The sequence below is a fragment of the Macaca thibetana genome, chromosome 4, assembly GCF_024542745.1.
Source record: "Macaca thibetana thibetana isolate TM-01 chromosome 4, ASM2454274v1, whole genome shotgun sequence".
NCBI classification, from domain to species: Eukaryota; Metazoa; Chordata; class Mammalia; order Primates; family Cercopithecidae; genus Macaca; species Macaca thibetana.
Window position 1 is genome coordinate 81,381,371 of NC_065581.1, and position 14,224 is coordinate 81,395,594.

The 14,224-nt window shown below is 37.7% G+C and overlaps 1 protein-coding gene across 10 annotated transcripts in view; it reads right to left on the bottom strand.

The window, feature by feature from the left end:
• The window catches only part of CEP162 (centrosomal protein 162), a 457,088-nt gene that overhangs the window by 100,088 nt on the left and 342,776 nt on the right, over nucleotides 1–14,224 (bottom strand). For 3 of the 10 annotated variants that reach the window (XM_050788100.1, XM_050788101.1, XM_050788099.1), the window contains exons 1-3: nucleotides 8,545–8,656; nucleotides 7,289–7,404; nucleotides 2,011–2,125 (exon numbers count right to left, since the gene is read on the bottom strand). The exons of 5 other annotated variants lie outside the window; for them this stretch is intronic. In XM_050788100.1, the coding sequence (XP_050644057.1) occupies nucleotides 2,011–2,125; nucleotides 7,289–7,345 (172 nt within the window). In that variant the 5' untranslated portion in view covers nucleotides 7,346–7,404; nucleotides 8,545–8,656. Of the gene's footprint in view, nucleotides 1–2,010; nucleotides 2,126–7,288; nucleotides 7,405–8,544; nucleotides 8,657–14,224 lie in introns of those variants that run through there. 2 more of the 10 variants (XM_050788102.1, XM_050788103.1) reach the window with 2 other exon arrangements.

The following is a 14,224-nucleotide window of genomic DNA, read 5'->3' on the forward strand; positions in this document are numbered from 1 at the left end:
ATTATAATGTAAAAGTTGCTCACTGTTAATGTTTAATGGTACCTGTCTTAAGATTAGTAATGCATTCCTCTTCTCAAGAGGGGTGTTGAATTCTCCCTCAGAAGGTTCTACACTCTTGATACAGGAATCATGTCTTGGCTTTTTATACTAATGCCTAGTATTTAGAACACAATATGAACTCAGTAAACATTTGCTTGAATCAGGGACCAGGTTATTCCCGTGGGCAGGGAAACCTCCCTCTGTTTAAGTTGACATTGCCAAAGTTTGCTTCTTGACTATCCTTCTTTCCTTCTTTCACTAATCAAATCTATTTTTGATACATTTAAAAAAATTTTAATACCATCAATCAGGTTACATGTGAATATTTTTGGTCTAGGAGCTATTCTTTTCCTGTAGGATTAGGCTGTATATATCTGCTCCGATTCATTATCTTCTAGACAAAAGGCTTTATGTCCCAAATCTCTGTCAACAATTCCAACAGTACTTCATCTTATAATATCCTTTTCAAGCATTAAAAGCAGGGAGAGATTCTAAAACATAATTCTTCACTACAAAGTTCAGCATGTTGCATAAGAATTTATAAAAAATACACTGAATTTTTCAATAAGGAATTTCTTTAAACTACAGTATTAAAAAGAACAGAGAAGTGACTGTCAAATCTACTTTAATATGCATTTATTAAACAAATTTATCACTTAATGTTGAGGGTCAGGGGATATAAGGACAAAGAGGTGCTTCCTACCCTCACAAAGCTCCCAACCTCAGGACTTGTCCTATAGGTTACAACTATCAACCCAGTGTGTAAGTGTTACTATGGTGTTCTGACATCAAAATGAAGGAGAAACTAATTGTGACAAGAGAACTAGAAGATAGGGTGAAGGACTGCAAAAAGTGGTGATGCTAGGCTTTACTGGATAAGAAGGATGAGAGGAAAGGCATTCTAATGGCAAGGAAGCATGAGATAATGCACAGAGGCAGGGAGGCCTATGGTATTTTCCAGGAGATGAGGAATGATTTAGTATGGCTAGAACACACGAGAAGGCAGGGTTCCAGACAGATCATGCAGAGCCTTAATTATGACATGAATTCAGGCTCAATTTTTATGGGGGGAAAAAAAAGTCCATATGTAAATTTTTTCCCTAGAGATCCAGAAATTCTATCATTTTACAAAATTGTGCTTAACACTGATCCACAAATGGTATGAATGTAGGTACTGAAATAGAAGCAGTCAGGGTTGTTGACAGATACGGCAGTATCATATATAGTAAACCTATCAGGCCAGGTGTGGTGGCTCATGCTTGTAATCCCAGCGTTTTGGGAGGCCAAGGTGGGAGGACTGCTTGAGGCAAGTTTGAGATCAGCCTGGGCAACAGAGTGAGAGACCCTATCTCTACAATAAATACAAAAAAATTAGACAGGCATGTTGGCATGTACCTGTAGTTCTAGCTACTCAGAAAGCTGAGGTGGGAAGATTGCTTGAGTCCAGGAATTTGAAGTTACAATAAGCTATGATTGTGTTACTGCCCTTCAGCCTGGGTATATCATATACATATGTATATGAGACATACATATATGTATATGAGACATATATATAAGACATATATATAGCAGTAATTTTTTTTTACTACTGTCATTAACAAACTGTGATACCAAAGTCTATAGGTTTGTTAAACTCTTCCCAATGCAATGACATTAATATACTGCCAGAATATCTTATTAAATCACATTAAATCAATTTATCATTAAACATGATAATAAATATACCTGAATTGTCACCTTAATTTGAGTAAATATAAATTATCTCCATGTAAAATAAGCTGATAATGTTATAACACAGATTCTCAATTACATAATAAATAATAAAATACTAGTTATATGAAAATCAATTCAAACTTCAAAAATCCACACTATTAGTATTATTTTCTTTATTTATAGTGAAGTAACAAAATACAGGTCTTGACTGACCCCTTGTGGTCAAATAATTTGAAACTAAAAATCAGCAACATTTACCATCATCTTTAAAATCATCTTCAGTTATCCACCAAGGCACTGTATCTTTCTTCTTCATTTCTTTTTTAGATTGTCTAGCTGTTTTGTCTGAATTTTCAAAAGAATCATCTGAAAGCTGAATTGGATATAAGACAGTGAATTTGAAAATACAGTGTAAATTCAAGAATTTCAGATTCATCATTAAGCATGTTTCTATTAGTTCGCTCACAGTTCAGCTATCACATAGATAAACAACATTCTCACCAATAATGTATAAGCTCATAGCCACAAACATATTTGGCCAAAATAACTTAAAAATCAGACATACATCTCTGAGCATCAATTTCATAATTAAACAAGTAAACCAGGAGAATAACAACAAAGACATAAAACTTGATCAAGAATTTTTTTCAGGAAAGAAAAAATAGGAGGATACAATCCTGTCTTCTGGATATTCTCTAGGGTTTAAGAATAAACCTGGCTGAACAAAATTGCATAGCACCACTCTAGAAACAGAATTTCAAGAAAAGGAAGAACTGAGTTTCAGGGTGTAAAGAGGAGAATGAAATTGACCAGAAAAATCAGCATATTTTTTCAGCGATTAATAAACGCTTATTTGCTTTTTTCTACTCTTCCAATCCAAATTTTACTACACTCCTAAATCTCATGCTCTAACCTCAATACCACCCACCACCACCTAGCCAGTAACTTGGTCACCCTTTTCTCTGAGAGATAAAAACCTTCAAACACCACCCACCTCACTCCACTACTAAACTGACTTGTGAAGGCACTTCTTTCGTCTCTCAGACAACACAATCCTTTCCTCCACTCTAAGCAGAACTTCTCTAGGTTCTTCCTTCCTTGGTTATCCCATTTGATTTCTGTATGTTCACTCCCTTCTCTCTCTACTCCCCTCCGTTCCCTCTGATTATACACCTGCTCAGCACTGCATCTCCATTGCCTAGCACAGTACCAGGCACAATTGTGGAATGAAAAATGAATATTTACTCAACTTTGAAAAAAAAAATAAAACAAAACAAAAAAATTCCTTATCCCTATATCCATTTTACTCTACCTATCACATTTCCTTGACATACTAACTCCTTGAGTTCACTTAACCACTCATAATCTGGTTCCCATCCAAAACAGCTCTCCTCCAGGCACCAAAGGACTCCGAAATGCCACGAATAAAGTAGCACTGTCAGTTATCCTCCCTGATCACATCATGGAATTTGCTACTGGTGATCAACTCTTACTCTTATTTCTTGAAACTCTCTACCTTGACTTTAGTAGCATCACTTCCTCCGGGTTATTCTTCAGATCTGTGGCTACTCCCACCCATCGATTTTAATAGCTTTTGCCTTTTTGCCTATTTATTTAACAGGAGACTTCTCCAGGACTCTGCTCTTGATCCTTTTTCAATCTCATTCTACATTACTTTTTCTGGAAAAGAAATCAACATTTACTACATGCCTGCTCTATGTCAGGATCTACACTCAGGTTAACTCACTTAATCTTTAAACAACCCTGCAGAAATTTACTTATGGTGAAACTGAAGCTCTAAGAGGTTAAGCAACTTGCCCAAATTGCTACTGTTAGTGTTACGAAGTGACATTTAAACCTATGTCTGACTAACTCCTGTCCACTTTCCACTATACTATGTAGTTCCCCAACTAGAATATTGTTATCTGAGAGACCTTTTAAACTTCTAAAATGACAGCAGGCACACCCATGTGCGTGCACCCCCACACACACACACACTTCCACTTGCCAAACAAAAAACTCTACCTTAGTGACTTGAAGAATGTCAATTTTAAAACGTTCAAGAAGAACTTACTGTCTTCACTAACAACCAGGTAGGAAGACAGGAAGAGGGAAGAAAAAATATTCCTTATCCCATCTGAATTTCTGAAATTAGCTGTATCACTTTTCACTTTCTCTCTAAACTTCAGTATCACCTTGAGGTGTTCCATTTCTCTCTCCTCCCATTTTTTCAGTTTATTTATCTGTAACACAGGCATGGTACCACTGACCTTGTAGGGCCATGACAAAGAAGAGAAAAAAAAATGAAGATTTCTAATACATGATAAGTGTTCTTACTTTGAACAACCTTCCACAGTGCTTCCCAGCACTTTCATTAATTATTTTTTATCAATATGATTAATTTAAAATGAAACAAAACAGGCCGGGCGCGGTGGCTCACACCTATAATCCCAGCACTTTGGGAGGCTGAGGTGGGCAGATCACAAGGTCAGGAGTTTGAGACTAGCCTGACCAACACGGTGAAACCACATCTCTGCTAAAAATAGAAAAATTAGCTGGGCATGGTGGCACGTGCCTGTAATCCCAGCTACTCAGGAGGTTGAGGCAGGATAATCACTTGAACCTGGGAGGCAGAAGTTGCAGTGAGCCAAGACTGTGCCACTGCACTCCAGCCTGGGTGACAGAGCAAGGCTCTGTCTCAAAAAATAAATAATAAATAAATTAATTAAAATTAAAATTAAATAAATAAAACACAATAAAAAAAAGCTGATTCTCAGATATAACAGTTGTTGGCAATGATATGGAGAAACTGGAACTCTGGGCTGGGTGCAGTGGCTCACACCTGTAATCCCAGCACTTTGAGAGGCCGAGGTGGGCAGATCACTTGAGGCCAGGTGTTCGGGACCAGACTGGCCCACATGGTGAAACCCCAACTCTACTAAAAGCACAAAAGTTAGCTGGGCATGGTGGCAGGCACCTGTAATCTCAGCAATTCAGGAGGCTGAGGCATGGAAATTGCTTGAGCCCAAAGGCAGAAGTTGCAGTCAGCCAAGATTGCACCACAGCACTCCAGCCTGGGCAAGAGAGCAAGACTCAGTCCCCCACTCCAAAAATAAAAGAAATTGGAACTCTGATAAACTAATACACTACTAGTGGAAATGTAAAATAGCACAGCCATTTTCGAAAATAGTCGGGCAAACACACAGCTATCATATGATACTGCAATTTCACTCTTTGGCATATACACAAGAGGAACAAAAACACATCCACACAAAAACTTGTACGTGATCATTCATAGCAGCATTGTTCGTAACTGCCAAAAAGTGGAAAGAACCCAGATGTCCTTCAACTGATAGGTGGAAAAACAAAATGTGGTACATCTACACCATGAAATATTACTTAGCTATAAAAAGAAATGAAGTGTTAACACATACTACGACATGGATGAACCTTGAAAACATCATGCTAAGTACAAGAAGCCAGACCCAAAGGGCCCTATAATACATAATTCCATTTCTACGACATGTCTGTAACAGGTAAATATTTAGAGACAGAAATCAGATTAGTAGTTGCCTAAGGCTAGGGAAGGGGGAAGGAGGAGATGGAGTAACTACTAACAGCTATGGGATTTCTTTCTGGGGTGATAAAAATTCCTACAATTGATTGTGGTGATGGTTACATAACTCTGAAACCACAGAACTGCACATTTAAAATGGGTAAATTAAATGGTATGTGAATTATGTCTCAATAAAGCTGTTTTTAAAAAGCTGGTTACCACTACTCTCCTAAAAATAGAGATATATAAACTGTCTTTGAATAAACTGAACAATAATTTATCAAAGTGAGAAAAGTTAGCATGACTCTAAAATCATGACTTTCATTGTTAAAAAAAAAAAAAAAGATACAATGCAACTGAGGATGGATATAAGAGGGAGAGAGACAGAGACAGAAGGGTGGGGGAAGGAGAGTATTGGAGAATGTGTGTGCTAGAAGCGTGGTAAATGAGTGAAGAATAAAAATATCTTCTAAATGGCCTGTTCTGCTATCTTTTACAGTAGAAATCATTCTTATAAATTTAATTTTCAAAATGTGTCTGTATTTGAAATTAAAATCAACTTTTCAAATGGTAAATGAAACTTATTCCAAGTGCCTAATTACATCTTGGCAATAGGTAGATGCTTTTTTTAATCCTTAAAACAATCCTACAAAGAAGGCATTATTTTTCCATGAGACAGACAATGAAAGTGAAGTTTTTTTGTACCACATTAAACTCCCCCCCCCTTTTTTTTTTAACAAGAATGTATGACGTATAATAGCTTAAAATGTGACTCTCTTGAATGCGCTACAAGGCCCATCCATTTATATAAATAGAGTTATGCATCGCTTAATTATGAGGATATGTTCAGAGAAATGGGATTTCATCATAGGAGCATCATAGAGTGTATTTACACAAACCTAGACGGCTCCATGGTATAGCCTACTCCACACCTAGGCTATATGGTAGATAGCTTATTGCTCCTAGGCTACAAAGCTGTTCGGCATGTACTGTACCGAATGCTGCAGACAACTGTAACACAATGGCAAGCATTTGTGTATCTAAACAAAGAAAAGCTACAGTAAATATATGGTACAAAAAATTAAGGTACACTTTTATAGGGCAGCTCCATTATAATCTTATGGAACCATTGTTGTATATGTGGTCTGTTGCTGACCAAAACATCTTTATGAGGTGCATGACTGTACACAGAACGTGGTATGAAAATTTAATGTACTCATTCAAATAGTTATTATTAGGTACTATACATATAGTAATGAACATGTTGATATGTAACAGCAATGAACATAGAGTCATCACATTACAGACCATATATTCTTATAATGGGAAGCAGAAAACAGACCCATACAAGAAAAATAATTAATGTGCTAAGTGCTATAAAAAGAATTAAATACATACTAGACTAAGAAGTGACTTTCTGGTTACCTTTTACTGGATAAACAGAGGAAGCCTCTCTGAAGTGGTGATATTTAAGTTAAGATTTTCACCAGCCAGGTAAAGAGTAAGGGAGGAGCATTATTGGCAGAGGGAACAGTAAGTGCAAAGCTCCTAAGGTGAAATGAGCTTGAAATGCCTGGGAGAGAAAAAAGGCCACAGTGGAAAAATAAAGTGGATGAAAGAGGAATATGAAGGCAGTGAGACAGGTAAGAGCGAAATCATGAAAGGCTTTAAAACCATGGTAAGGAGTTTGGTTTTTCTTTCTACATGTGATGGGAGACCAACAGAGTCTTTTACTGGGGAGGAACACAGTCTGGCTGCAGTGTGGTGAAAGGAATGCTGGGCTATGAGTTGGGAACTGTTGCAACAGCCCCGTTGAGATGATGGCACTGAACTAGCAGTGGCAGAAAAGGGACAGAGCTAGAGGGATGATGGGAGTTGACAGTTTGGTGATGGACTAACTGTATCTTCGAGGTGACAGAATTGAAGGATGAGTCTTTTGAGACAAATTTGACAATACAGTTTTTAAAAATATAAACTTACCTCTTTCATAAACTGTTCAAACTCTTCATCTAGCTCTTCTTGGGAATAGTTAGCCATAGTCAACAATTTTGACCTCCCAAAGTAAACATTCTAAAGTATCTCAAACATTGGAAACACTAAATGACAAGAGACATAAACATCTTTTGAGGAAATCCATCACATCATGAACACGGTAAGACTTATATTTCAGACATTTGTTATAATTCAGTATATGTGCACTTTTTTTTTTTTTTTTTTTTTTTTTTTTAACCCAGTAAGCTGGTCAAGAGATTCCTAATTCATTAAGCAAACTGATTTGGAAAATCAGCTTTGACAGGATGTCTTGTACTCAACGTTCAGAATTACGTTTTCATCTGTTAACATCCAATTGTTAAAGAGTGGTCTCTACTATATTTCCCAAACCTATGTTTGTGTACGTGTGTTAATTAGTACCTCTCAAACACAAACCAGGTCCTCACAGGGAATCTTAAAAACTGTAAGTTAGCAAATCCAAAGGACTGTTTCTTGCAAAGCACACAACTGTTTGTGCTGCCTTATCACTCGGCTGGTTATTTTACCAATCCATAGTAATAATATCGTAAAGCAGACTGCACAGTTTCGTAAAGCAGACTGTATCCAGATACGGGGATGTTTCAAAATATACACAAATAGAATTTAGTAAGAATTAGTAATTTAGTCAAAATACTTACAGAATACTTAGAGTTAATGGAGTACACAAATCAGTACTATGTTTCTTTTGAAGCTAGGGAAGACCGACAAAAACTATGCGCTGAACACAAGCAGAATCCAGTGATTTGCAACGGAAAGCGTTCCCCTAGACACCTAATGAACCCAACCGTGGGTCGACCCCCAGCTCCTGAACTCCCTAGAGCAGCTCAAATTCCAGCTTTCTTTTGTAGAGATGGGGGAGGGGAAGAGGGCTCGCAGACCCAGACAATACCTTCCCCATTGTGCAGAGTAACACCTCTTCCCCTCATTAGCACTTTCGATCAGTTCAGGGTAAGTGCGGTTAAGGTCTTGGCCTGAATAGCTTGGTTAGAGGTAGACTCCACCAAAAGCTTCTCAAGCCTGGCTACGACCCCGTCCCCGGAAGCGCGGGTTCGGGAATTAGAGGGAAGACAAAGACGCATTGGCCGTGGGCTCCAGGCGGAGAAGGGAAATGACCCGGAAAACTAAAGCCCTTCGGTCGAGTATGAAGTACGGCCTCGGCCAGGACGATTTGGGTGGGAAACCAGCGTTCACACCTTACCACCTACCTCTGCCTCCCAATTCTGCGCTTTCCCGGAAGGTCTGTACGGGTCAGCCAGTTGTCAGGGTAACAAACTTCAGCTGCCGGGTTCTGGAGTCACATGACCCGGGCTGGTCACGTGGGCCGTGGGTGTCCCAATGCCTTTACAAGCGAAGGTTGGAATAACCAAGGCTCAGAAAGACACTCTAGTGGCTAAACCTTCGCTGCTGCAGTAAAATGCCTTTCCTTCACTGGCTTTCTCTACGTTCCTTAGAAAAGAGGAAGGCGGCAAACCGGTTACTGTAGAAGCGAGACGGAGGCTTCCAGCGGGATTGGGGGCCGCGGTGGTTGTAGGCCAGCCCGTGGCTTTCTGGGAAACGTAGTTTGGCTCCACTGGTGCTTGTGTTTCCGCACTCCTCATCTTCGCCTCCCAGCCTTCCCCATACTTGTCATTCGAGCGCTCTGTGTGTCCAAGGGGCAATTTTGAAGAGATTGAATTTCTTGGATTTATTTGGCGTGCAAAGACCTGTGTAGGCGTTGTGAGAGAAACACAAACCTGTGAGGAAAAAAACTGTCATTTAGATGGGGACTCTGTTCCACCACCTAGTGGACAAGAAATCGAAAATACCCAACCAGCAAGATTCTTACTAAGTTATTGCTCAGAGCTGGCCTCAGAGCTTCTCTGTGGCTTCCCGCTACCCCTACTTTTCAAAACTCCATTCTTTACTGGCATTTCACAATTACTGACTTGGATTTTGTTTTCTATTTATTTTCTTTTTTCAAAGCATACAACATTAGCTGGAGTTTCAGAGGACAGCATTTAGCATAGTGTAAGTAAAATCTACAACAGCTGCAGATTTTGCTGATGGTAGACTTAGTTCGGGACCTCATCTTTAGCTAGAACTGTTTATTCTTCAAGTCTTTTTTGCAATCCAAATATGTACGAACCAGGAGCTGTGGACTATGATGCAAATATGAATAATAAAAATATCTTAAGCTAGCATTTATTGAGAAGTTGACTTCCTGCCACTTTCTATCAAAGACTTATCTTCCCACATATGATCTAGAGCCTTTACACATTCTTCTTCTCACTGATCTTGTTCCACTGGTCATTTCCGCATAATCCTTCGACTCTGGCTGGCTGTGGGATTTTTCCTAACAGCATTTGAACATGCCTTGAGATCCTCACCTAAAACATCACTTTTGACACACTCTCTTCGTTCTATTATTTCCCAGTGGTTGAAACGATCTCTGTCCTTACCTTACTTGCCAATCTTTTCTGAGGAATTATTTCCACTTTAGCTCCCTTTCGTCAGACCTTTGAATCCTGTCTCTATATGTGTAAGTGTACATATATGACAGCATTTTATTTGATCTCCCGTTACTATTTGATACACTTGTCCCTTCTCTCTTTCTTGGTTTTTCTTTCACATTTATAGCCTCCTGTCAAGGATTTTCACTGCCTCCATCTATCGTAGCTGACCTCTAAATGTTAGAATTTCTTTGCTTTTCTTCTTTTTCTTTTTTTCTTATTCTTTCTTTTTTTGAGACGGAGTCTTGCTCTGTCACCCAGACTGGAGTGCAATGGTGTGATCTCGGCTCACTGCAACCTCCACCTCCTGAGTTCAAGTGATTCTCCTGCCTCAGCCTCCCGAGTAACTGAGATTACAGGTGCCCACCACCACACCTGGCTAATTTTGTGTTTTTAGTAGAGACGAGGTTTCACCATGTTAGTCAGGCTGGCCTTGAACTCCTGATCTGCCCACCCTGGCCTCCCAAAGTGTTGGGATTACAGGCGTGAGCCACTGTGCCTGGCTAATGTTAGAATTTCTTAGGGGTTATTTCTGGACTCTTATTCTGTCACACTTTATGGTACTTCCATACACCTACTCATTCAAGACAGAAATCTAGGAGTTCCCTCTCTACCATATTTTATTCATCAAGACTTGTCAGTGCTACCTCCAAAATGTGTCTCTATTCTGTTCATTTTACATCTTAATTACTAATGACAGAGGCATCTTTTCCTCTTGTCTGAACTGCCTCACTAGCCTTCTAACAAGTTTCTCTATTTCAACTCCTATCCTCTTCTAACCCATTGTCTACACAATAGAAAATGTGATAATTTGAAAATCAGCTTCCTCTCACCCCCACTCACCAAGGCATGCAGAATTATTTGCAGCTCTGGTACAGAGTTCAATCCTATTGAGGTTAGAATTGAAGCTTTGGTATAAGGAGTGGAGGATGTATGTTACTGTGTCTAAAGAGTGAATAATCATTTTGTCTCTATGCATAAACCTACAACACTTATGCTTATAGGATCCAAGAGTTTGTTATACTGAATTGTGGTAGGAATGTCACTAAATTTTTGGTACTCAATTGCATTGTTATACATTTTTCGAAATAATAGTCATTAAAAGAATGATTAATATTTATTGAGAGTTTACACTGTGCCATCTAACTATTGTATTCATTTTTATAAAATGAATTGACCTCATGACCCATAATTTAAAACACTGTTTAATACTAGCTCTCATCATAAATATGTATCTAAAATGTCAGTGAAATAGTTGCTTTAGTAGTTAAATCACTCTGGGTAGCATCAGTTTCCTACTTTTATATTCTCCATAATTGTTACAGGTTTCTCAATTGTTATGTGTTTCTTTTTGTGTTTCCTAGAATGATATGAAATTTGATTTATATTTGGTGTTTATCCAGCTCTCTATTGAGGTTCTAGAGGGGGAGACTGTACCTCAAGCCTTATATTGCTTTTTCTCATAGCAAACAGTACAGTGTGAGAACTCAGTCAACATTGACAGTATGGTTGTAGCCAAGACCTGCAATGGTAATGGGATGTAAACTTAGCACATTGTGGGAGTGGATTAAGGAGAGGAACTGAATCAGATACAGTTACACAATAGTTCCAGTTGCTTGCTTCTTTACCTCTAATTTTCAGAAGGGGGCATTCTCTTCACGTATGTGGATAATGAGGAAGACACCGAAGGAATCATGTCATTCTAGTCATAAGAAAATTAATGATTTTTTTTTTGTTATTGCCATTGTTACTTTGTTTGTCAAAGTCATTGTTGACTTCTGCTCGTTTGTCCACATCTGATTGCTTTTGACTACTTAATATTTTTCTTAATTGTTTTATATATGAAATGTAGTAGTCAAAGTTTAAGCTGTTGTTATAAGTTTTCCCCAAGTAAAATAATAATAATTATTCATAGTAGAATATTGAGAAATTTTACAGTCATATTTACAAGTGTTCAAGTGTTTCTAAAATAGAAGCAGATGCTTTTTCCCTAGAGTATGCAGAGCTGCCCATTTACAATTATATCATGAGCTCATGGATGGTGATTTAGGTAATGAAATCGTTTTTAAAATAATTCTTTAATAATTCAGTAAATGGCCACTGAGGATGTCAGTAATTTGGCTATGCTTCTAAATAATACAATTAACAACATGGTTTTATAATTATTATCAAAATGCAAAAACACAAAAATTGATGAATCAAGGAAAAACTCAGCCTATGAAAGACCCTGTAAGAGGAGGAAAAGACAAACTAAAGATTAGGATAAAATATTTGCAAACTGCATATCTGACAAAGGGCTGCTATCTAGAACATATGAAAAACACTAGTAAAATAGTAAAATCAGCAAAATACACAATTAGAAAATGGACAAAAGACACAAGTGGACATTTCACCAAAGGGGACATGAGAAAAGTATATGAAAATGGTGAATAAGCACATGAAAAGATGCTCAACATCACAAAGATATTCCACATCATTAGGAAAATGCAAATTAGAACCACAATGAACTATCACTGGGTGAGGGTAGGTATGAAGAGGTAGCACAAGAAATCTTGATCGTTCTGTGTCCTGATACAGTAGCAGTTATAGCAAGCTACATATTGATAAGATTGCATACGAATGCACACACATGCCACACATATACAAGTGAGTGCATATAAAATTGGTAAAATCAAAATGACCTCTATTCCATTTTCCCCAACTTTCTGTCAATCTGTTACTAGATAGAATAAGATTATAGGTCATATATATATATATATATATATATATATATATATATATATATATATGTTTCACAATCCCTTCTTCTAGGAAAATCTTGTGAGAAGCACAATGGGGGTATAAAACAAATAAAAGCAGAGTTGCCATGGTTGGGAGGCAGGTGAAGGATGGTTTTGAGCTCTCTTTCTATGCTTTTTTATTGGCCTTGAAGGGACCTCCCCCAAGCTCCAGAGTGCCGTCTAGAACTGCTTATTTTAGACTATAATTCTGTAACCCAGATAATCACATAATTTCTACATGTCTATTAATATATAATCAATGTAATACATATATGAATTCACCAGCAAGTTAGAGAAATAATTAAGTATAAATATGTGTTTTAGTATATATACAAAATTGTGATTTTTAGCATATCTAAAATATGGATTAAGCTCATCTGATTATTAACAAATTATTAGGCTGTGTCTATGTGATAATGTTAGTCTAAAATTAAATTTTTTGTATTCACATATCTTAGATGATGGTGAGATGATTGGATACAAGAAGAAAATATTAGAATTTATTTTCAATGTATTTTTATCTTAAACTTAATAAATTAAAGTTTGACTAATATTGTGGACTAATTGTAATAAATGTATTAATTTATAAATAAATATTCATAAAGTGAGTGTGTTTGCCTCCAAATAGTTTTACTGACAGGGCTATGTGGAACATTACTGATTTATTGAATGGAACTCTTACAACACAGAATTACTTTATTAAAATATGTCAGTAAGGTAGAAGTTTGAAGTTGTGTTTATTATTTCCTGAGCTACCTGTTTTGGATTACAAATATCACTATTTTGTTGCATTAAGAAACTCTAATAAAGAAAAATGATCATAATGTCTTTGAGCTAGAAGTATTTTTCTAGTCACAATCTGTAGTCTTAAGCATAAATAGGCCATATAGAGTCATTTTCTAACCCATGGTCCTTTATTAGTTCCAATTTTGATGGTCGATACTCTATTTTTCTGTGTGCTCCATTGGACTGTCTTATATGTCACATTCACGTGTTCATGGCCTCATCTTTCACTCTTGCCACTGCTGCTGGGACCAGTTTCACTCAGGCTTTGACTAGCTTCACAGATGTAAGTCAAAAGTGTGCCTGCCTTAAGCCTGCATGTGAACCTCTTGCTTTCTGCTCCCTGGGTTTTCTCTGATGCTTGAGGGAACCCATTCAGCACTCAGAGCTTGCACATTGGAAGTGTAAGGGACTTAATCTCCGTGGGCTCACCCTTGACCAATGCGGGGAGGCACTGATGAATAAATGCCTTCTACTTTTCACCCTAGGGTAGACAGTATTGATACACATTTCATAAGACTTTTCAGAACGTCTGCTGTGATTTGGAACCAGTTGTTCACAGCAATGGTTTGATGATACATTCTCGTATTAGCTTTCTCTCTCTCTCTTTCTCTCTCTCTCTCTCTCTCTCTCTCTCTCTGTCACTGTCCTTATTCATCACTTCTACTACTTGACAACTCATTTCCAAATAAATTACTTTCATTCAAGTCTATGTTTCATGTTATTGTTTCAGGGGAACCCTGGGAAAGACAGATAGTGTTAGAGTTATCCCTAGAAAGCAGACCATTAGCATAGGATTTGGGAACTGAAGAACTCGCCAGTAAGATGGCAAT